Source organism: Desmodus rotundus, chromosome 11 (genome assembly GCF_022682495.2).
Source record: "Desmodus rotundus isolate HL8 chromosome 11, HLdesRot8A.1, whole genome shotgun sequence".
NCBI lineage: Eukaryota > Metazoa > Chordata > Mammalia > Chiroptera > Phyllostomidae > Desmodus > Desmodus rotundus.
Genome location: NC_071397.1, coordinates 68065698 through 68088992, shown reverse-complemented (window position 1 = coordinate 68088992; position 23295 = coordinate 68065698). Strand labels below are relative to the sequence as shown.

General features: G+C 41.6%; 1 protein-coding gene across 2 annotated transcripts in view; it reads right to left on the bottom strand.

The window, feature by feature from the left end:
• DCBLD1 (discoidin, CUB and LCCL domain containing 1) overlaps positions 1-23295 on the bottom strand; it is a 64121-nt gene that overhangs the window by 26814 nt on the left and 14012 nt on the right. For both annotated transcript variants that reach the window (XM_045188711.3, XM_024551834.4), the window contains exons 2-4: positions 16435-16647; positions 2399-2533; positions 1016-1067 (exon numbers count right to left, since the gene is read on the bottom strand). In XM_045188711.3, coding sequence (XP_045044646.2) covers positions 1016-1067; positions 2399-2533; positions 16435-16647 — 400 coding nt within the window. The remainder of the gene's footprint in view (positions 1-1015; positions 1068-2398; positions 2534-16434; positions 16648-23295) is intronic.

Genomic DNA, 23295 nt, shown 5'->3' with positions numbered 1-23295 from the left:
TGGACTCCTCAGCCTGACGCTGGGTACACTTATTAAGTGTGGAGTCCTGGGCAAGTTAGGATTCTTAACTGCTTTGTGCCTCTGTTTTCGAGGTATAACAGGACCTGCCCTGCAGGCATGTTGGAACATTCACATGAGTTGCTTATATGCTACTCCAGGCACTAAGCACCTGGCACAGAGAAGGCACTGCAAGGAGTTACAGCTGGTGTTAGTCTTGTTGGCAACCATCTCCAGCCCAGTGGTTCTCAACTGGGTGTGAATTTTGCCCACGGGGAGATACTTGGCAATGTCTGGAGACATTCTGGGTCATCACACTGGCACACAGAGGGTAGAAGCCAGGGCTACGGCTGAACATCCAACAGTGCACAGAACAGCTCTTCACAGCAAAAAATCATCCCACCCAAAATACCAATGGTGCCAAGGTTGAGAAACCCTGCTCTAGGCTCTTCTACTTTACAGATGAGGAAATGCACATCAAAGAGATTAAGCGATCTTTCTGGTTAAAGCTGGGATGCAAATTTTCATCTGCTATTCCCAGTAGGTTTCCATTTTGTGGGAAGGACAAAGTCAACACCCTCTGAAAGTCAAAGAATGAACAAAAGTCACCCCTAAAGGCAGGCCAGGTAAAAAATGAGCTCACCTGGTACGAGAGTAGGACTCAGGGAGCAGCAACCTGCAGCTCAAGGGCGGAATCCAGCCTGCTGCTTGTTTTTGTAAATGAAGTCTTATCAGAACGCAGCCCTGCTCATTTGTTTACAGACAGTCTGTGGTGGCTTTTGCATGACACTGGCAACGAAAACTATATGAATAGATGTAAAAGAGACTGCATGACCTGCCAAGCCCAAAATATTTACTATCTGGCCCTTGACAGAAAAAGTTTGCTGACGTCTGTTGCATGAGAAACCATTTCAAACATTCCTTTAAAAAATGAAGTACAAATAATACCTGGTTTGATGTGAAGGGAAACACGTTAAACAACATGCGACTGCGGCGCAGCCAGGACACCTGTACTTACCTGTATTCCGTCGTCAAGTAATGGTTAGCTCGCTCCAAACACGTTATTAAATCTGTCATAAAGATAGTTGTAATTAGCGGACTACATGGAAGTTAGGATACTCGTGCTTGAAAGATTTCTTTTAAAATAAAAAAGACGAGTTTTAAAAAGCATTTATTCATTATCTAGTTATGTACATATTTCTGTTTGAAAATAAATCAAAACTGAGCATAATGTCCTCTGGATTCAACAGTTCCCTTCACTTCTCTTTTCTGCCCCCCACGGCAGTGTTTCAGTGGTTGTCTGGTGAGTGACAACAGAAACTGTTTCCAATAGAAAAACCAGCAATGGGTAGTTACTCTCCACTCCATGGCTACAAAGATCATGTGCATGGCCTCCCTTGGCAGAAGGCAAACAGTTTTAAAGCCCAAAGTGGTTCATACAGAAGGTTCAGGAACATTGTAATTGAACAATTTAGCTAGCAGAGTGACTCAAGAACCACATGTTTACCAAGAACATGAACAGCCTCTTAACTTTGGTCAGTAAGGACCAAGGACTCAAAAAGAGGGTGCTGTTTGGGTATGGAACCAATGGAGATGCTAAGATGCCATAGATTTTGATGCATTTACATCAACCTAGTATAGTTTCCAAAATATGTCACACTTGCTGCAATAGTTCTTTCTTTCCTTAATCTTTTCAATCGTTCTTAGGGAGCAACATATGGTGAACACTGGCCGAGCTGGGGCCTGTTGGGATTGGTGAGATTTCACCGGCCAAGAGGGAAATGAACAGTGCCCCCCTTCCCAGAGTACTTCTGCCAGGCGGGAATAAAAGCAGAAACTCTGGGCACCTCTGTGCCCTGGGCAGACAGAGAGTAGACTGCACGGTAATTCCTCCGGAGAACAAGAAGCTTGGACAGAGCCCATGCTTTCCCTTCTCATCAGTGTTCCTGCTCCCCTTTTCTCCTGCTCAGGTGTCAGCTGCGTGGTTAGGGGACTCTGTGCTAGTGACTACATCCTGCTCAGACTCACATGCCGCCCATGCTGGTGCACACGGGGCGGGGGCGGAGAGGGACCAGAAAAAAGGCTTGTCCTGTGCTAAGAAACGGGTGGGTGGAGGACTACAGAAGATAGCCAGACCTTAGAAGGGTCAGGACAGTAGCCCCCACCCAAATTTACTAGGAAAATGAGGTCAACTGTCTTCCACATAGGTCAGCGGCTCAATCTAATGTTCCACAAAAGCGTTCAGTTCAGACCTACTTACAGAGGCGCTGCATTCCTCTCTTCCCTCACATCTTAATTCTGTATGTGAGGGCATAGCTTTGTGCAGAGACAGGGATAAGCAGCAACAGGAATTCTTAGACAGATAAAGGTTTACAGATTTGTGTTGATTCTTCTGCTATACCTGGATGGTCACTGCTGGCATAGGTCAGCAAAAAGCCCCGCCCAGAAGTGTGCGATCCACTCGCAAAGCGAACAGTTACTTCACTTGCGTTCAGCAAGAGTACTTTGGGGACTCTCATACTTCCACAATAGGGTCCTACAAACAAAGCACATTTTGGGCACATTTCAAAATTTAGTACAAAGAATTGGTATATGGCATCTTTTCTGTTAAAGGTCAAATTTACCAGACAACACATACGTAAGAACGTAATCATCACTCAACTGGAATTTTGGTTAATACCGAGACTGACAGTGCACCTGATTATACGGACAAGCCAAGGGGGGAAAGTGGCTAACTCTGGATAAGTAACAGCTAGAAGTAGTTCATTGTGAACTAGCCAAGAGACGGGTTTTGGTTTTTGTAAAAATAAGACCAACAAAGCTCAAATATATTAGGTAGTGAAGAAAATTTTATCACAAAAGCAACATTTGAGGAGCCTCCTAAATTTGCTTAAGTACCATTTCAATGCTTGTGTCCCCTCAGAATGCATGCATTGAACCCTCAGTGCCGCCACGTGACAGTGTCAGGAGGCAGGCCCTGTGGGAGGCACACAGGTGGCGAGGGTGGAGCCCTCAGGAGATGACTGCCTTTACAAGGAGGCCCCAGAGAGCTTGCCTGCCCCTCTCCCCTGTGAAGACACAGAGAGAAGGCTATGGACCAGGCAGTGGGCCCTGACCAGCCACTGTACTGATCTGCCAGCACCGTGATCTTGGACTTCCCAGCCTCCAGACCGAGTAAAATAGATGTCTGTTGTTTTTAAGCTATCCAGTCTGTGGTAGTTTGTTACTGACTAAAACAGGTAGTAAAGAAAATGTTACCACAAAAATTATAGTCTAGGGGCCTTTTAAATTTGCTCAAAGAAACTGACAAATTCCCTTTTTTAAAGGAGGTTCCAGAACTAAAGGACTATTTAATGCGTGGTAAACATACTCTCATGCAGTTTATCTCCCTCTCACAGTAGCTTTTGGTTAACCCATACAATTTATTTTAATTTGTAAAATAAAGTTCATTTAAAAAGCAGAAAAATTTCTAAAGCCTTTTGAAATCCTATAGTAGAAATTATGTAATTAAGAGTATTACATATTGTTTCCAGAATAAGTTGCTTGATAAGCAATAGGGTGCTCAATGAACTTTCAAAGCACAAAATTAGATTTGAAGCTAAAAGAAATAAAACACCTTCCTAAGACTACTCAAGTTACGGTTTAGTTTGTAAGTTGTTATCTTAAGAGTCATGTAAGCAAGACACAATAATTTCTCTGAAAATAGGGATTAGCAAGCAGACTTTGAAGACAGGTATTCTTTCTCCACTTTTCCCAAAATAAAACAGTACAGGAAGAGTCAACAGCAACAACAACAACAACAGTATCAGCTTAAGGAGGGAGGAGGAAAAGAAAAAGGCTACCCTAACTCGGTGTGGGTGAAACCGAACACTAACTAAGACGAACTTAGGGACCAAACTGCTAAAAGATTCAGGTGAGCATCCAGAACTTAACTGAGCATTTCCTCTCCTGATATGAGACGGAATTTCTCTTCTGTTCTGTCTTGATCTCACATTCTGAGATGAGAAAGGGCAAGCGAGAAATGCTGTGTGTTTACCTTCATGCCCCAAATCACTGTTGTTCCCTATTTTTAAATTTCAGCAAAATCCAAATAAAAAAGATCACTTCCCTCTTTAGAAACACTCATCGTATTTAATTACTTACATGAGTTAATACCTTCAAATTACTTAGAAGATTATCTAGCACATAATGAGAGCTATATAAGTATTTGTGAAATAAGTAAATGAATACATTAAAACAAACAAACACACAATTATGTCTGTTTTCTTTTTCGACTATGTCCCGTGGGGTTAGGAAGTTCTCTTATCACTTCATCTCCAGCAGCTCCTATAGTACCTGGCATGTGGTGGCCTTTCCAATACTCTTTGAATCGAAATAAAGTTAAATGTTCTTCCATTTGCAAAAGTCTGTTCTGAAAAATCAAACCTGATGATAAAGATACGTAAAATATTTCACTCTGTCATTTTAAAATACCATAAAGAAGTCAGGAGAAGTGTGGAAAAGCAAGAGATGAAATCGTTAGTGTAACGGATACACAGATTTTGATGAACAGTAACAGCACTCACAAGCAGTGTAGGTAGGCAATTTATACTAAATCCATTTTTGTATAATAAAGTAGAATGATAAGTATTTTTGCCAAATTAAAGTGAGTCGGATTACTGCGCTTGACTTTTGCAACTTATTCTGTTTGTTTAGCTATGTTTGAAATTTCTTTGTTCGTTGCACAGATAAGTAAAGATACTTGTTTTACAAAGCTAAGAATAAAAATGAAGTAATTAGTAAATTGTTGCTATTATTAATTAAAATATTTTTCTAACCACACATATCTTTTCCTAAAGGAAATAAACATATATGTACTCCTTTCCAAATGGTGATGATACTAATCTCTCCTTTAATTTCTATAGCATTCCAATAAGTTCTAACAAAAAACAATGAGGTAAACAAGTCTAAATTGATTATCACTGAGAACTTGTTTGGATTTTTTTTTTTTAGTTAAAATCTATTTGACATATAACACTGTGTAGAATTTAAGGTGTAAAACATTCATTAAACATTTATATATTTTAATATGATCATCATTGTAGGAATAATTAGCACCTCAACCATGTTACATAATTATCATTTCTTTGTGTGGTTGGAACAATTAAGTTCTAGTGTCTTAGGAAGCTTTATGGTTACAACACAACACTGTTTTCTACACTCAGTATACATCACATCCCTATGCTAGGACTGACTTACTATTCGTAGCAAGTTGCGCCCTTAAACTACATCCGTCCCACTCCCCAGCCCCTCATCCCCTGGTGACCAGTATTTTCTACTGCTTTTTATTAGCGTGGCGTTTTTAGATCCACATATGTGATATCAGACAGCACTGGACTTTGTCTGATCTCGCTTAGTATCATAGGCTCGAGGTTCATCCACGTTCTTGCGAATGGCAGATGTCCTTCTTTCTCATGGCTAAATAATTAGATAGTTTTTACAGTCGTATGGTAGTTGAAAGGAAAGGCTGCAACATCGTGTGTATTTTATACCAATAGGTAAGGGTGTGTGTCATCACACTAAGTTGTGGTACAATACAAATGATTTTCTAGATCAAAAAACACGTAAATATAGTAAAACTCTATAATTTGGTTGCACCCTCCCAAATTCATGACAGGCACGCACATATTTCTGGAAGAAGTTAAAAGAAAGAAAATGTAAACACACACACTCTTCTAATCACCCTTACCCCAGGGGCACGAATCCCTGTCACATTCTTGTCAACATGCTGCAAAAATGTACCTGCCTCCTAGAGTGAATGGGATATGTGTGCCCTCTCTGTATAAATGCCACCGATAAACCCATTCTGATGGGCTCAGCCCGGTACCACCGTCCCAACAGCAGGAGGCAGTTTCGGTCCAGGGCAGGGACAGAAGTTAAGTATTGGCTGTTCTATTGCCTATGGCAAAAGCAAAAACAAAACAAAACAAAATCCCAATCATTGCCTTTCTGGAAGTCTGACAGATAAAGATGCCTTTTCACAGACTGGAAGTTAATGCCTTCCTAGAGTTAAAAGGGGAAAAAGATGAAAATAGAAAAATGTGAGCGTCAGTGAGAGGGAAACGTAGTTCAGGGGAACCCCCTGAAGGACCCTATCAGTCTGTCCTAAGCAATGCTCTCAGTTTTCAGCCAGACTCCTCGAGGACGATCTCTTCTTATCAAAGCCTTTCTACACCCACTCCCGCCCAAATGATACCGTTCACTGTATCACTGTATCAAAAGTCAGTACTCTCCAACCTGACTTTTAAAGAAGGGTTTATACCTGCACGTAAACATTCCCAAAGACAGTATCATTGGAAACCCAAAGGAGAGCTTGGTGACTTCTAACTTTGACCACAGTTCTAGTCTCCATCCTGGGCGGTGTTCCTGGGTTGGCAAACCTGCCTCAGTTCGCAGTCAGGCTGAACCCCAGCCCTTCTTGACTGGGTTTTAAGACCTTTGGCAGACCTCAAAGTAGGACTCACAGTTCTGCTTCACTACTGCCGGTGCTGTTCTATAGGACTTGCACTTGCAGCCTAACTCCCACGGCCCCAAATTCCCTCAGACTGGGACACAGCAGAAAGGCACTTCATCAAGTAGGCAGAACAATCAGGAAAAACAAATACTTCGACATTTTGTGGAATGTAATTGTAGGCCTGGATTGTGGGAAGAGCTACCAATGATTCCAAACAGAACAGCACTGTGGCATCTGGCACCTGATAGGAGGCCAAGGCCTACCAGACAATGGCCTGATTTCTTGGAAAAAAGGAATAAAGGGACAGGAACCACAGCTCTGAACACAGCAGGCCAGCTCCACATCCCTTGTTTGGGGCCACTATCCCATGAGCAGCGGAGAGGGGACACCCTCTATCTTTCCACGTGTGAACACAAGAAAACTGTCCACCAAGGAAGAATGACCTTTTGCCCAAGGTAAGCCCCGAGCCCTCTTGCTTCTCTGGCAATTGAAAAATCCAGGCAGCAATTTCTAGCACTTCTCAGTTCTCCATGGATTGTCTGCCTAAGTCTCTACCAGGGGTGTCCAACCTTTTGGCATCTCTATGCCACACTGGAAGAAGAAGCGTTGTCTTGGGGCACACATTAAATACATTGCAACACGTAATCACAAAAAAATCTCATGATGTTTTAAGTAAATTTACGATTTTGTGTTGGGCCGCATGCTGCGGGCAGGCTGCGGGTCGGACACCCCTGGACATTGCGGGCAGTAATAGCTTGGTTAATAACTGTTCCAAGTGACTTCAGGTGTGTCTATGCTTTTGAACTTGAAACTGATGAAACTAAGTTACTGGTATTGCTTCATCTGTGAAAGGGATGTGTTTCAAAACTGGATGCATACTGTTAAAAAGAAAGAGAGCCTCCCCCTGCTTAACCACTCTCTCAGTGGTGAAAAACCCAGAGACCAAATGAAAACCTAACTCCTGAGAGGTTTGTCATAAATCAAACAACAAAACATCCTCCTAAAAACCTTCATTAACCATATGAGCAGCTTCCAAAGCACACGTTTAATTTCTTATGACAAATGGAACAAGCCCATGAGACTAAGTGACGTTCCCTGGGAGGGCCACAGCAGAGCCAGCCACGTGGCACGCGATCAGCGGCCAGACGAGTGGTGCCCAGCTCGGCCCAGATCTGTTTTCGGAGGCGTGCTCGGGCAACAGTCTCCAGAAATGCTGAAGCTGCAGATGCCGTCTTCCACTTTGTTTTCACTGCAGTCAAGTGCTAAGGTTTGTCCTTGCTGGCTAATTGCAATAGTGTCATTGTACAAAATTACTGAACTTTCAGGGCCATTTTCTTTGAAAAGGAAGGAAATTAACATAAAAAAGGGATATTCCCGGACTGTGACATTGAAACCATAGTCACGTAAGAATGTAAGTGGTATCCCTGGAGAGTTTTGGTCTCCAGTTCCCAGACAAAATCAGTGACAGATGATAAATGAACCAGGCGGATTCCTAGACAAAGGTGTGGCTTTCCTTGGGGCTAAGGCACGTCGAGCAGCTCCTTACCACTGGAGCTCACAGCCCACCTAGGCCAGGACTTCTCTCTCAACAAAAGAGGGGGATTACTGAAACTAAATCACAGTGCAGTCTCCAGGGGAGTATTTGGGGAAAAGAAGGAGGAGGAGGCTGATACCTTTTTCTCCTTGAGGCTTATGATTACATTAATAAGATGTCTAGTGTGGAACATTCTGGCTGATATAAAGGTTTCTATAAGTTTAAAATTCTTCTGAATTCTATCTTGGCACAAAAGGCAAAACAAAACAAAACAAACAGAGCAGTCCTTCTCAAGAATTTCCACCACGGTAGCCCCTGTTGGAGAGAAAAATGCAATTCTACAGTGTCTGAGGCCCAAAACAACTTTGCATACAAGCTGGAAATTTCTTCAAAGGTTTTTGTTTCCTCTTTAAAAGTCACAAGAATTTTGCATTCCCTACCATGTGACTGGGAGACTTGTAAACTAGAAGCTGCCAATCTTGTGTTTTTCTCTATTTGGAATTAAAAAAAAAATCAATAGACAAGGCATAATGGTTGGATCGTATTACAGTATGCCAGCGATATATTATTGTAAAATACTGTAATAGAAATCTTGTTGCAATTGTGAGGCAAAACACTTAGTATTATTTCCTACTTTTCCCATTTCTCTTCTTCCTAGTGTAATATAAATATTAACAGTTGACTTCATATGGCTGTACTTCTAAGCCTATGAACAATGGTTAAAAAAATATTGCGGGTGGAGGTGGAAGTACAGGAAATGTAAGAGGACAATTCTGGAACTTCCTGGTTTTCCTATAGTGCAAATCATTTAGTAGGACACACTGTTGAATAATTTCACTAACTATAATTAGTTTCACTGGCCATGATGCCTCCTTAAGCATTTTGACTAAGTATTTTTAAAGCTTAAATTTATACTGACTCTGTATGGGAGTGATTTCTCAGAAATCCATTTTATTTCCAGTATACTCCCACGGGGAAGGCTCTCAGAAGTTTCGATTTCCTTTTGCAAATAACCACCAAGCACCACACAGCCCACATCTCATGCTCAAGCCCCTGATCAGATGGCTTTTGTCATACCAAACCCGGAAGCACAGTGCTTAAGAGCAGGTCTCTGAAGTCAAATGCCCAGACTCGAATCCCAGATCTGGTTAAGAGATCATAAGCATGTTACTTGACCTTTTAAGCTTCAATTTCCTTATGTGTGGATGTCACAGACAGGCCCTCTCTCAGAGGGCTATTGTATGGATAAATGAGTTAGTAACTCTAAGGACTAAACCCAGCATACAGTAGCATATAGTTGAATGCTCAACTGCAGGCACCTTCTACATTATTGTATAGTCTTTTCTACATAATAATTAGAGTCCTAAAATTTTATATAAATCAAGTCTTCCTTTCAATGAAGTCAGGACATTTATAGATACAGGAATCTTACTATAAATCTCTCTACAGTATGAATAAAATAACTTATCCTTTGTAAAAAATCCAGATTTTTAAATATGTCTGCCAAAATCAAGCAACATGTGATCTGGTTTATTCAAAGTTAATTAATCATCTTTAATTGCAAGACTATGCTAAGCAATAGGGGATGGTAAAAAGATTCCTTGCTCAAGGAACCTCTTATCTGATAGAGAAGCTAAAATAATTATCTCGGCCTGAGACTGGTGCACTACTGAGGCCTTAGAAAAACAACATGAGCCACAAAGAGGCAGTGACTAGAGTTGACGGACATCAGAGAAAGTTCTCTAGGTTGGGCAGCCTTGGACCGGGCTTGCCTTTACTTGGTGTGTATGTGTGCATGTTCATATGTGTCTGTTAGAAGGGGCAGAAAAGCTGGGAAAGGAAGAAAGAGAGGGACACACGGAGGTATATCAACAAGTGTCCCGGGGCATGACCCTGTGTGACACGCTCAGGAAAAGGTGCAGAGATGAGGAGACTCAGAGGTGAAGCAGAGGTGCGGCTGGGGAAGAGTGAGCGAGTCTGCACAGGAGGCTAACAAGTTTCTGCGGACAGTGGGGCACAAAAATTATAAAATAAGGAAAGAAATTATGACAACAATATTTAGCAAGATCACCTCAGATGGCCTGGAGGGAATGGGCACTGGCAAAAGAGCGGGGAAAGTCAGGAGGCATTTAAAGTAAGGAATAAATGCAAAGACAGACTGGCAGTGGCAGTGAAAATATTTTTTTAAAAAAGCCAGGCTGAACATACCATAGGCTTAGAGATTGTGTGTTCTCCTCATCTCCTGAGGCTGAAAGGAGAAAATCTGGAGCTAGTTCCGGCTTACGGAACTCCTCCCGCAGGCTTGGAGTGATCTGGGCAAACTTAGGCCACTAGGGATGCACCAGGAGGAGTCGGGAAGGATTTGCTGCTGCAGCTTGCCCTGGCTGGGTGGAATGAGACTGCTCAGAGTACTGAGAGGGGCCAAGGCGTTCTCTGCGCTTAGATACCTGAGATAAAGACAACTCAGGAGGCAGGTAGGAAGAGGAGGAGGAAGAGGAGAGGAGGGGCAGGACTGATGGTGATGGCTGACACATCCTGCATGCTTAGTATGTGTCGGGCAGGCATCATTCCTTTAAGACCTAGATTATCTGTCATCTATCTATCATCTATCTATCTATCTATCTATCTATCTATCTATCTATCTATCTATCATCTATCTATCATCCATCTATCATCTATGCTGCAATCACTCAAATGTGGTCTATACTATTATTTTGCCCATTTTAAAAATGAGGAAATGGAGATACAGAAAGATTTAAGTGATTTGCTTGGGGTTAAGAATTTAAAAATAAGTGCTAAGGCAGGAAATTGAAAACAGGCAGTCTAGTTCCAGAGTCTACCTGTTTAAGCACAAGGAAACAAAATCTAGGCTGGAACACAACTGTTAATCTCAATCCATTCTGAAGGCCAGACTGGTTTTATTAGTTCACTGGATGGGGAGGTCTAGAAGACTCCATCAGAACAAGGTCTTTCGAGATCCCGAGAAACCAGGTACCTGGTTCCCACCAAGGCTCCTCCAGCAGGTGTTCAGGGGACCTGGGAACAACCCTAATCTCCGCCCACCAGGGGAAGAGCAACTTTCAGGTGAAAACTGGGATCCAAAATCTTTTGAAATATCAGGAAAACAGAAATGACATTTCCTCTGGAGTCCCAGGTAGCAGTGGTGGCAGAAATAAAGCCCCGAGTACATTCAAATCTCTCTGTCCTTGTGGTCAGCAAGTCTGGAAGTGATACCTAACCAGAGGGCTAGTAAAGGTGACAGGGTCACTAAAAAGTTCAGAAAATGACCTTCAGTATGAATTCAGAGACGTTCCTATTTAGTATCTTAAATGAAAGTGTTATTTTTTTCATATTTTAAATGCAGTATATTGGAATGACACAGTGCCTGGATTAGCACCAATTTCCCCCCAAGTTAAAGATATTTTCATGTTTTATATAACTAAGCCAAATCTCAGCACCAAAGCAGCCATCTGAACTGCAGTATACAACATTTTAAATTTAAAGAAATGTTATTTAAACAAACCCCTTGTTTAAATCTTCACATTCCAGGCTTCACAGGGAATTTGTTCCACCCTAGAAGAGTGTTCGCTACCTGAGTCAAGTATCTATGGTCTCATGTGTCCAAAAATTAGATGAGCTTTTTTCCCAAAACTGTCCTCTGAAAACAAGGTGTCCCCTTATAGCTGAGTCCTTTCGAAGTCTCACATGACACTGACCTCTCAGAACACCAGAGGGCTGTTTGGGAGAGTCACTGACATAACCTCCATGAGAGCAGTTTGAATGCCATCCGCCTGACAAAGGCAGGGGGCAGGGAAGCGAAGAAGCTTATGGCAGAATTAGTTCTTATTCCTGGCGGGATGTAGGACCTCACAGTTTCTAGGGCTGGGAATTAATGTAAACAAGACTTTTAAGGATCACTTTAAAAAGTAATAATGTTATGTTTGCTAAAAACGTACGATCTGAATTTAATCATGAGGGCACATCAAACCAACCCGCATCAACTGACATTTCCACCAAATAACTGGTCAGCACTCTGTAAAAGCGTACCAGAGACAAAGAAAGATTAAGGCCTTGTCTCAGATTAGAGGAGACTCAGGACACTCAGGAGCCCTGAGAACTAAATGCTTTGTGATCGTGAATTGGATCCGACACAGGAAAAGCGACATTAGTGTTTCCTTTGAAGGGAGACTCAGTTACTTCAATTACTTTGGTCTCAAACAAAACCTCAGCAATCCCTTAGTTACAGTAAAAACAACCACTACTAAGCAAAGTAAGGCACTGAACAACTTTTTTGGCCAGGATATTAGCACACATGACCCTGAAAGTTGGTATGCATATTTTATATCCAAAATGTTGTATAAGGTTACAAGTAAAATTTGCTTTTAAAAATATCTTTAAACACTTACTTTGCTCTTAAAAAACACATTTTCTAATGTAAGCTTGATATACTTTATCAACTTTGCTGTTTGCTGGCTGTTTCAAGGGTATTTTGAAAGGGAGAGTCTGTGTCTTAACTTAGCCATGGACATGTAAATACATTATTCTAACTGATGCTGGAATCTGCAGTATCAGCCATAATTATAATACACAGCAAACAGAATGATAATAACCCCGCCTTGTACATATTAGGCCTTTTAACATGAATGAGTGCATATTATGCTCGATTACCATGGACGCTGGTGTGGGCACACTGCTTACAGTGCATTTTGCTACTGCAAACGTGGACGATAGAAAGCACCCGAAGTATAGGAACCAAAGGTTTCAGACAATGGGCATGGGGGAGAACCGTTAGAAAAGAACTGCATAAAGATTCAAACTGTGAGTCTCCAGCATGCTCACCACGGGCGATGCAGTCACATTCCAAGCGGGCCCACTCTTGGCAGAGCTCACCAACACTAATGCCAGAAAACATTCTTCTTTTTCAAAACAGTAACTGCATGTTCAAAAGTCTGATAGTGTTGAGTTTTCAAATCTCTTGGCCATGGGTTTTAACAATTACTTAGTTAATGAAATAAATTGAGCTGGATAAAGTAAAACTATTCAGCTGTTTTAGCCACACATGCAATCGCAATCAGCAGAGCTGTCGAATACCAGAATCTCAGGAGGTATCCCAGGACATAAGCTCCCCTCTGCAGCATTTCCACTGCCACTGCCTTCTGCCACCAGCCCAGGAAACAGTGCGCCGGGTCCCTGGGACACTGTGCTGACACGAGGCCCTCCCTCCACAGTCAGGCCAGCATCTGTGGCCACGAGGGTTGCAGGGGGCCTCCCACCCTCCCATCCAGCTCAGCAACAGCCTCAGGAATGCTCACTCCCTGAGCTCGGGTGCAGGACCACAAAGCACTTCTGCCTCCTCCCCCTCCTTCCCTGTGGATGCCTGCTCTCCTCGGGAAAGTTCAAACTGACCAGGGAACTATTTTAACTATGTTAAAATGTATGTCTAGTTAGTGGTTTTGGTCCAAGGAAATCTATTTGTTTTGTCTTAAGAAACATATGTTTATTAAAGAATTGAAAGTAGACAGAAGACATAATACCCACTGTTAAACCTTCTAAAGTCCTACTTAGTATTTTGCTATCATTATGTGCTGACTTATTGTATTCAAAGTCTTTTCTATCATTATAACATTACTACATACTCGTATTTTACCTAATACTATAGCATAAGCAGCTTTCTAGGTTAATAGTCTTTTAAGAAAATAGCTATTTAATATTCCAAGTAACTATAACTTGATTTACTTAGCAGTTCCTTATTATTGAACTTAATGATTTACTTTTAAAATCATCTGTCTCTGAATATCTCCTATAATCAAGTCACTGGATTAAATATTATGAACACTACACATACATGGATAAGTGACTACTCCAAGAATACTCTTCAAAACTACAAAAGACACAAACATATACATGCAACACAGATGATATCTGCATTTGTAAACTTGCTACATGTCCTTAAGCCATTTAATCCTTTTAAAATATGCTCATAGGATTGAAATATTCTAATTTCCTTTTCATGTATTCCTTTTATTGCTAACTTCTGCTATTCTTGTCTGTTATTTGCCTTAGCATGAATGATCAGAAAATCTTTAAATTAGCCATAAAAGAAATTCTGAGCATTTTTATCTTAAAAACATGCCCAAAATATTACCTACACTTGTGTTTTAAACAAAATTGCCATATGATGTAATATTGGGCTGGTCACCTGGAAAAGGTAGTTATTTGTTATGGTTTTCTTTGGGTGGTGGGACCCAGAGAGGGAAGGAGACGTCTGGGAGCAGATGTCTCGGAGCCACGGGGGCAGATATAAATCTCCCTTTCAGCCTTATCGAGATGTTGTGATCTTCGGAATTTTCCTTAAATGTCACTGTGACGCAGCTTTGTAGAAAGGAGTTAATATTTACCTTGCAGGGTGGATGTAAGGATGCCAGAAAAATCTACCTAAAGGATGAGCATGTACCTAGCATACAAAAGACACTATGTTTATTTCTACAATGAGCGCATACTTGTCTTTAAGAGACAAACAGAACTGTCTATAGAAAAAAATTAAAGATAAGAATTAATTTACTTGGCTTTACTGCTACGAGGTAGTTTTAATTAATTACTCATTTCCTAGTGAAGGGTCTAAGTCTTGAAAATTCAAGACTCTAGAAATGTAGAGAACAGTAACTGTGACTGTGGCTGACTGTGACTAGCCTCGCTCCTAATATGTAGTTCATTCCACGCTTTTCCTCCTTTCTGTATATTTGCAAATATATATCAAAGATGACGGAGTCAATTCCCAGTGTGAAAAAGCCACGTCAGTTCTACAATCCTGCTTCGGGAAGATTTGCTCCCCTTTCTAGATCTTCTCACCTTGGCCTCTGACTGGAGAGGTAAGCAAAGGATCCCTCGGCTGCCCTGGCAGCTAGTGGAACTAACTCCTCATCTCTCCAGAAAGCACATGCTCCCCTAGACACACCAGCGCGGAAAAGCGGCTTCTGGCCCTGCAACCCTTCGCCTCTTGTTTTACACTGGAGCTTTTACACAAGTCTTCTCTGAACCTGAACGAAATTCCCTGGCTAACGAGTGATTCCCTGAAGGGCGCCTCTGTAAGTTAACTGGATTCGCTGCCCAGGGGCAGCTGCACAGTAAGTGTTGCCAGGGACCTTTGCATCCCTGGAATTCTCATTTTTCCTGTTTGGGTCAAATTGGAGTTCAAAAATTGCAAACAATTATATGAAATCAACTATCTTTATTCTGTTAAAGAGTAACTCAACCATCATCAAAATAGACATAATATTCCCAGGGCTAAAAAAAGTTTTAAAATTTTGTCCCCGAAAAGGCCTAGGTAAGTTTAGACCTCTGAATAATCTCAGGGCTGGTCTGCACCTCCACCTGGGGAGAGGCACCTGCAGTGAGGAAACAACCACAGGCTAGATGTAACCATGAAGATGTAGCCTCGAAAGCTGTGTGTTTGAGAAACTGCCTATAGAATGAATAGGCGGACCGAATTTTACCTAAAACCTGTAATATTTGTGGAGTTGTGTGCATAGAGAATTTCAGAGAATCTCTAATCTCAAAAGAACCTCTATATGAGATTCTGTCTTTGTTTTCAAACTGTCTAAACTCAAGCTCTTTCCTTGGCTTTGGGATTGTGGGGTCACTGTTAACGGTGATCTCAGACGCCAATGAGCTAACAGTACACTCCCAAATACAAAAAGCTGAATTTCAAAAGGTTATTTTGGAAACTGTCCTTCTCACTTGCTGTTCCCTTACCCAGGAAACTCTGACCCCAGACATGTGTGAAGTGAGGTCCACTCCCTCCCTTCATCTGTGCCTCCGCTCAGACGGCCCCTTAGTGGGGAAGCCTCCCTGACCATCCCGCAGGAAGCAGCACAAGCAGTTCAAATGCAGGCTCCCTCTCCCCGAGGGTGTCTGTCTTTTCCCATTCTCATTTTCCTTCCTCACTGCCTCTCACATTATGGATGGGTTTGTTTAGTTCCTATCCTCCCCCCACCCCCCGCCGATATAAGCTCCATGAAGGAAGGGCTCTGTTTTTTCACTGCTCTGTCCCAACCAGTTCTTCACAGAGCTCCTGGACATGTGATCACTATCCAATAAATACTTGTCACAGGAATGAATGAACTGTAGATGGTTTAGCCAAATGCCATGCATCCCCAATTCTCTTCCCAGCAAGACATAAACTCAAACAAAGCTCCTGAGGCATGCACACCAGGCTAACACTAACATGTCCTTGGATGTCTTTGTTGTAGCTTATGAAGCAAATGTACCATGTGAGCTACCCCAAGACTTTGCAAAAAGCGAGTCTCTCTTCTAATGTTCCCAGGCTACTTTACTAAGAAACAGACAATCCCCCCACCCCCCAAACAGCAAGTGCTTTGATGCACACAGAAATCTAGGTCCCTTTTCTTACCATACTGATTGGAATTGCTGGTGAAGAGGAGGTAGTCAGAAGCACAGGTCTGGGACTCAATATCTAAATCTCCTAACTTCAGAATCAATCTCTTCCCCTTTGGTACTGTGATGGTCTTTTCACAAGTAGTATGATTGGGGTAAGTCCTTGGGTAATTCTTAGATGCCATGGTGCCACTGTCCAGATAGGTCACTGTGTGCCCACAGCCATCACCTGTTAAAGCAAGAAAGGGGTTAAGAAGGGAAATTAACTCTTACTGAGAATTGAGAGAGTCCAGTACAATTGCCAACTCATGTATTTTATTCCTTCTTTGAAAAAAATTAAAACTAAAACATAAGGTTAAATTATTAAACAGTATGTATTGTTTCAGGTTATTTCTTCCCTTGTTTCCCAGTTTAACCTTCTGAACACCATCAATCAAAAAGTTTCATATATTACAATGGAAAGTCATTAGCAAACACACCATTTAATCATATTATTTTTTCTAATCATCTGTCTACCCATCCAAACTTGCACACCATGGGCCCTTGGCATTTACAGATTTACCATTTGTGGTTTTGTCTACTAGCAAGCCAATGTCATGTAAAAATCTGCAATGAAGCAAATAATATTACTTCAGAGAGCGACCTCGCTGCCTAGGCTGAGAGGACTTTAAGAGCCTGTCATTAGCTGAGGACTAACAACCATTCAACATTCATATCTCAGTTTATGGCAGTCACAGATTTGGTGGTTCCTGATAGAGTCAGGGTAGATAATTAGAGGAAGTCAAGAATCTGCTGTATTGAGTGCCTGACACACACCAGACCTGGCCCGTGGGACACGCAAAAGCGCAGAGTGAAATGGAAGATGGTCGCATGTTCGAATGACCACGGTACTAGGTGCTACGTGTCCTGTCAGAGGCTCGAACGAAGTGCTGAGGCAGACAAGAAAGACTCTCTTTCGCTGAATTATCACTACTTCACTCAAGCAACACATATCTTCAGACTTCCCTGAATAGGAAATGTCGTCAATTGATCAACGACCTGGCCCAGTAGATTAATGTGACCACGTTAATCACGCAGACATCTGATGGCACTCACAAGTGGGTGGGGCTGCAAGGCAAGTGAGCACACACTGCATTCAGATTGCAAAATGCCTGTGGTTAGTATGGCTTCAAAAAAACAGTCATGAATTCCTACCCTTAGCTGGAAGGGAAGAAAACAGAAATCATTTGGAGAAGGAACTCTCTCAGGTGGTAAAACAAGGCCTCTTCATGGAAAACCTAACAAGGGCATACTGGGAAGCTAAAGACCAAGGCAGCCATCTTCCTTTTCCTGCTTCTTCCCTAAACTAGAGGAGAATTCACCTGAGGGTATCCTCAATCTACTTTCTTCTAGCAGATTAAATAATGCAGGCCTTGTCAAAAAAAAAAAAAAAAAAGTCTGGCCCTGACCCTTGTGGCTCAGTTGGTTGGACATCGTCCTGCAAAGCGAACTGTTGCCAGTTCAACTCCAGGTCAGGGCACATGCCTGAGTTGTGGGTTCAATCCCTGGTCAGAGAGGCAACCAATTGATGTTTATCTCTCTCTCTCTTTTCCTCCTTCCCCCTCTTTCTAAAAATCAATAAATAAAATGTTTTAAAAAATGTCTGGGGGGTGGAGGAGGGAACTCCAGAATCTGCCTTTACTTCAGCAGAAAAGGTATAGGGAAAGGGTCCACCCATTCCCCAGAAATTCCCACGTGATTCTGGGCAGGTGGCCAGGAGGTTGGATCTGGAGAAAGCTGACCTGAAGAAGATGAGGTTAGAGAATACAAGGGAAATGCAGAGGGACAGCTAAGATAAAACTACTCTGCAACCTGGAGGTCTAAATGGAAGTTGTGGAATGTGTATTGTAGGCAACAGGGGCCCACAGAGGTTTTTGAGAAGAGGCATAATGAAAGAGGCATTTGAAAGAGTGGGTCAGCCTGGTTGGGTAATGACAGGAACTGGAACCCTGGGAGCATCTGGGTCAGAGGAGCAGTGGGCGGGCTGGAAATGAGCTGGCTAAAGAGGGGAGGAAGGAAGGAAAGAAACCCCAGAAAATGCACAAGAAAAGTATCAGCAGGCTCAGGTGTTCACTGCTTAGAGTGGGAAAGACAAGAGGAGAAATAAACACTGCGTTTCGAGTCCAGAAAGGATTGGAACACTGAGGCCGAGACAGACAGAAAGGGACGCCAGCACAGCAAGTAGGTTTGGGGCAAAGCCTGTCAATTTGCTTGTTAAATGAGGTGATAGCTATATTTCTTGGGTTTCCTGGCAGTAAGCACAAGAGTGTTGAGAATTAAATGAAAATTATACCAGAGTGAAGCACATGGTGGAGAAGCACATAATGCCCAGGGTTTTCATTTAAGATGTGAATTATTTGTCTTCTTTTAAATGCTTTAATTTTTTTTAAAAAAATTCAGTTTGTAGTTTCTTTTGAAAACTGGAAGACATGGTAACCATACCAACAGGCATTCTCACAGGGCTCGTGACTGGTGCTTGCCCCTTTAAAAGAGACCAACCCCCTAGCTCCCCACCAGTTCCTGGCCTCTCGTTTTTTGTGACTTGCCCTACACCTTCGGAGGCATTAATTTTGAGCGTTCTGATAGGGCAACACTAGGTAACTAGTGTACAAACAAATGATTGTGCATGTAAATAGGCTCAAAAATACCCCTACGCCACCAAGATATCACCCAGTGAACATTAAAATGCCTATTTTCTTATTACCGTGAAATTCTGTTTTAATAAGAAAAGAGCAAGTGAAAACTATTACTAGAAACACAGCTAAATATAAAACGAAGAACAATCATACATGAATCAACCTACACATGATTACTGTACTCTAAATTTTACTTAAGTGACATGTCATGACAAAGGAAAATCCCAGGGTGTCACTTTTATTCAACCCGGTAATTAAATTTCTTTCTATTCATGTCTACTCTGAAGCCCAAGAGGAAACTCATTTCATCCTGTGATCCAGGCAGAATGTGAGCAGTTTTAATGCGAACCCCTCCCGTCCCCACCAAGTGTGAGGGATACGTGCCTCTTTGGAAAATGCCCGCTTTCCACCACTATGAAAAAGAAATCCTGAGTCTTCGTTCTGCCAAAAAACCTGAAAGGAGCTGCAGTGTCCTAATTTATTAAAAAGCAAACTGTCAACAGAAGTTGTAATTTCACTCTTGCCTATGGAAGTAGATTATTTATGGGGTCTTCTGTGGCAAGCACTCATATGATAAATTCATTCCAAGGGTATGAACTACATCAGGAATTTTCACCCTATTGTTCTTCCACAGTTTTGGTGATTTTGAAGAACTAGATATAGTTCAGAATGCATTATATAATTGAACATTTCTAAAAGAATAAATTTTAAATGTTCTCACCACAATAAAGAAATGGTAATTAAGTGAGGTGATGGGGGTGTTAGCTAACTCTACAGTGGTAGTACTTTCACAGTATATAAATGTATCAAATCAATACAATGTAGACTTAAACTTACACCATGTTATATGTCAGTTATGACGTGCGAGGGAAAAAAGAACTAGAAATATGCCAAAGGGGAAAATGGAAAACCGCTAGGGAGAGGAAGTGCCTAAGGCATCACGTGCTGAGTGAGACAGACACATGCAAATGAAAGCCAGTGGAGAAGCACTGTTCCCCACCCAGGTAGTTCCATCCCATGGCCTCCCTCAACTGAAAATCACGGACAAGGAGGAAGATACAAGGTGTTTAAAATCTATCAGTTCATGTTGCATATTTTCTATATCAATGTCAATATCCCAGTTGTGATATCCTACTGTAGTTTTACAAGATGTTATCACTGGGTAGAATTAGGTAAACAGTACACAGCATCTCTCTCTATTACAACTTCATGTGATCTACCCTTATCTCAGAATAAAAAGTTTAATTAAAAAATAAAAAAAACCCCTCTCAGTCTGGTTAAGTTTGGAAGGGTGTAAAATGAAGGGGGTGAAAATAAAAGGGCTTTTGTTTCCTATTTTATTTTATTTTTTATTATTATTATAATTTTTATTTTTTCTTGTGTGTGTATGTTTAATTTTTTTATCTTTGTTCAATTACAGTTCTCCCAATTTTTTCCCCATTACTCTCCCCTGCCCTACCCACACCACATCTCCCACATTCAATCCTCCCCTCCTTGGCCCCCCCACCTACCCCGTTGTCTTTGTCCATGAGTCCTTTATATGTGTTCCTTGACCTGACCCTTCCCCTTCTTTCCCCCATTATCTCCATCCCCCCTCCCCTCTGGTCACTGTCAGTGTGTCCTTTATTTCCATGTCTCTGGTTCTATTTTGCTCACTTGTTTGTTTTGTTGTCTAGGTTCCACTTATAGGCGAGACTATATGATATACATTTCTATACCCTTTGTATTTTGTTATCCTCTATGTCTTCTATATAAATTATTTTTAATTGAATATTTATACAAACTTGCATTAGAAAGTTAGATCTATATGACAACAATCAATCAAGGAGGCCACTTTTATTGTAACATCTCTGTTCCAAAAGCATTATCAAAGTTCCTCAAATTTGTCTAAAGGAGCGTAGGGTATTGAATCTGCAGGGACATCATAATACACGCCCCAGTTTACAGATGAGAAAAACAACTGTGTGTGGACGTTCCTTAACCCTACTGAACTGACGGTTGATCCCAGACTACAGTGCTCAGAAGTTCTAGCAATGGCTCTAGAATTTTAAAAACTCTGTGTCTCACCTCTTTATTTGATTTTCTAACATACGTGTTTGTGTTTAACCTTGGAAAACCACCCAAACTCTTGCCCTATCAAATCTCCCTTTAGATATTTTCACAAAATTTTTCTATTAAAATGAACAGCTCCCTAACATCCGACTCTGGCAATGGTCTGTCCACCAGGGCGGAAACCCACTGGGTAAAGTTGAGGAGAATGTAAAATGGAAGTGCAGGTGTGCCACCCTCTAAGCCCACAGGTGGATCTCGCAATGACTACAGGTGAGACAAACAGAAAGTACGTGTCTCCACAGGCAAAACGTGCTCTAACACACCAACGCGTAAGAAGAACTATTGCCAAAAAGCAGAATGTATGAATAAATAATTGACTCAGAATCTCATGAAGCCTTCCAGTTTATCTTCACTCTGTAGGAAACGTAGGGGCTGGAGGCACAAGTTTATGGACGCTGTGAGGAAGCCATGAGCCGAATTCGGGCTGTGACGTTCTGGGTGCCAGTGACTCAGCTTTTCCAACCATGAACTGCATGAGTAGACATTTTCAAAAGTGTCCATTTTAGATTAAATAAAACTTAAGAACCATGACAACCAAGTGAATCTTGTTTGGATTCTGATTTGAAAAACCTAACTTACAAAACCATTTTTAAAAGGTAACCGAGGTATGAAATGAAATCAGGGAAGTACCATTTACTTTACTAGATGCAATCATGGTATCGAAGTTGTCTAAGAAAACGTCTTCTTTTAGGCGTGCCCACTGACATAAATCTAGGGCTGAAATGACAGCATGACATGAGGTCTGGGATTTGTCTGCAAAAATGAACATCAGCAAAAAGGGGAGGGGGCAGAGTAAGGGGGAAAGGATGGGGAAGTTTTGATGCTTGCTGTAGTTGGATGATAAGGGTTCCCAAATTTTTTTTGAATTAAAAGGAAAACAAATAAAGGCTAATCTTTAAGGGAAAAAAAGTACAGTCCAGCTTGTATGATTAAGCTCCATGCGGTGCTGGGAGGACTGGTGGGCGGTGAAGCACAGTGGTGCTGTAGTTCAAGGTGACAGCTACATTAAACTGCCACCCACCTAACATCAAAGGGGGAATGTGGAGAGAAGGGGGAAGGAAGAAGCTTTGCCGCAGGGAATGTGTCTACTCTTCAGAAGTGGCTACCACACAATGTTTATCTTTTTCTTCCCTGGAGCTGTAATTGAATGGCCAAAGCATATGATGACTAAACTGTGCATCATTTCCTGCTCCCCTCAGACTGAAAGCTCTCCACTCTGGGGAATCTGAAGGCCGGTCCCTCCGACAGCAGGCTTAAATCCTGGGGTTTGCTCAGAGCCACAGCTGGTTTGTGAGACTGATCAACCACATCCTCAAAACAACTTACAAAAATAAAACTGGATGGATGATGTTTAGATTCTGCAAAAGGCTGCAAGTATAATACTCATTCATATAATTACTCAAGTAACCTCTATATACTATTTAAGTATTTTAATTCTAAACATTTGGGAACAATCTAAATTAGAAAAGAACAGTCAAACGATGATACCTCCAAGAAATGTCATAGTTAGAAAAAGTTAAGCTCATGTTTTAGAAGACTATTTAATTTACTTTTGGAAGTCAAACCTATTTTATGTGGGGCTCAAAGAAATGAAATGGCTTTAGCCATAGAGTCAGTAAGTGGTGGAACTGGGTATGAACTCAGGCTCCGGAGTTCACAGGACTGGCCAGAGTACAAAGGCTAGGTGAGCCAAGCAACAAACTTGGGTGAGGAGCTGGGCCTCTCTGTCCTCTCTGGTCAGAACCTGGGCAACATGGCTTTCTGGATGGGGCCACGGCAGGCAACAGAAGAGGGAGGAATCTGGGAGTGCAGCTTTTGTAGAAGACTGTTTCATTTTAGAACAAAATATAGAGTATACACATAGATATGAAGGAAAAAAATGTCTAAAGTGTTTACTTCTATGGCCTGAAATTATAAGTGATTTTTATTTTTTTACAATTATTTTCTAAATTTTCTATAATGGGAAACATTCCACATAAATAAAATAATATAATTAAAAGTGCCAAAGTCACCTAGTCTTCTTTGTAACATTAAAGGCTATTTTCAGCATTAGTCTTAAGGTACAGACTGGAAGAGCTCTCTATAAACAA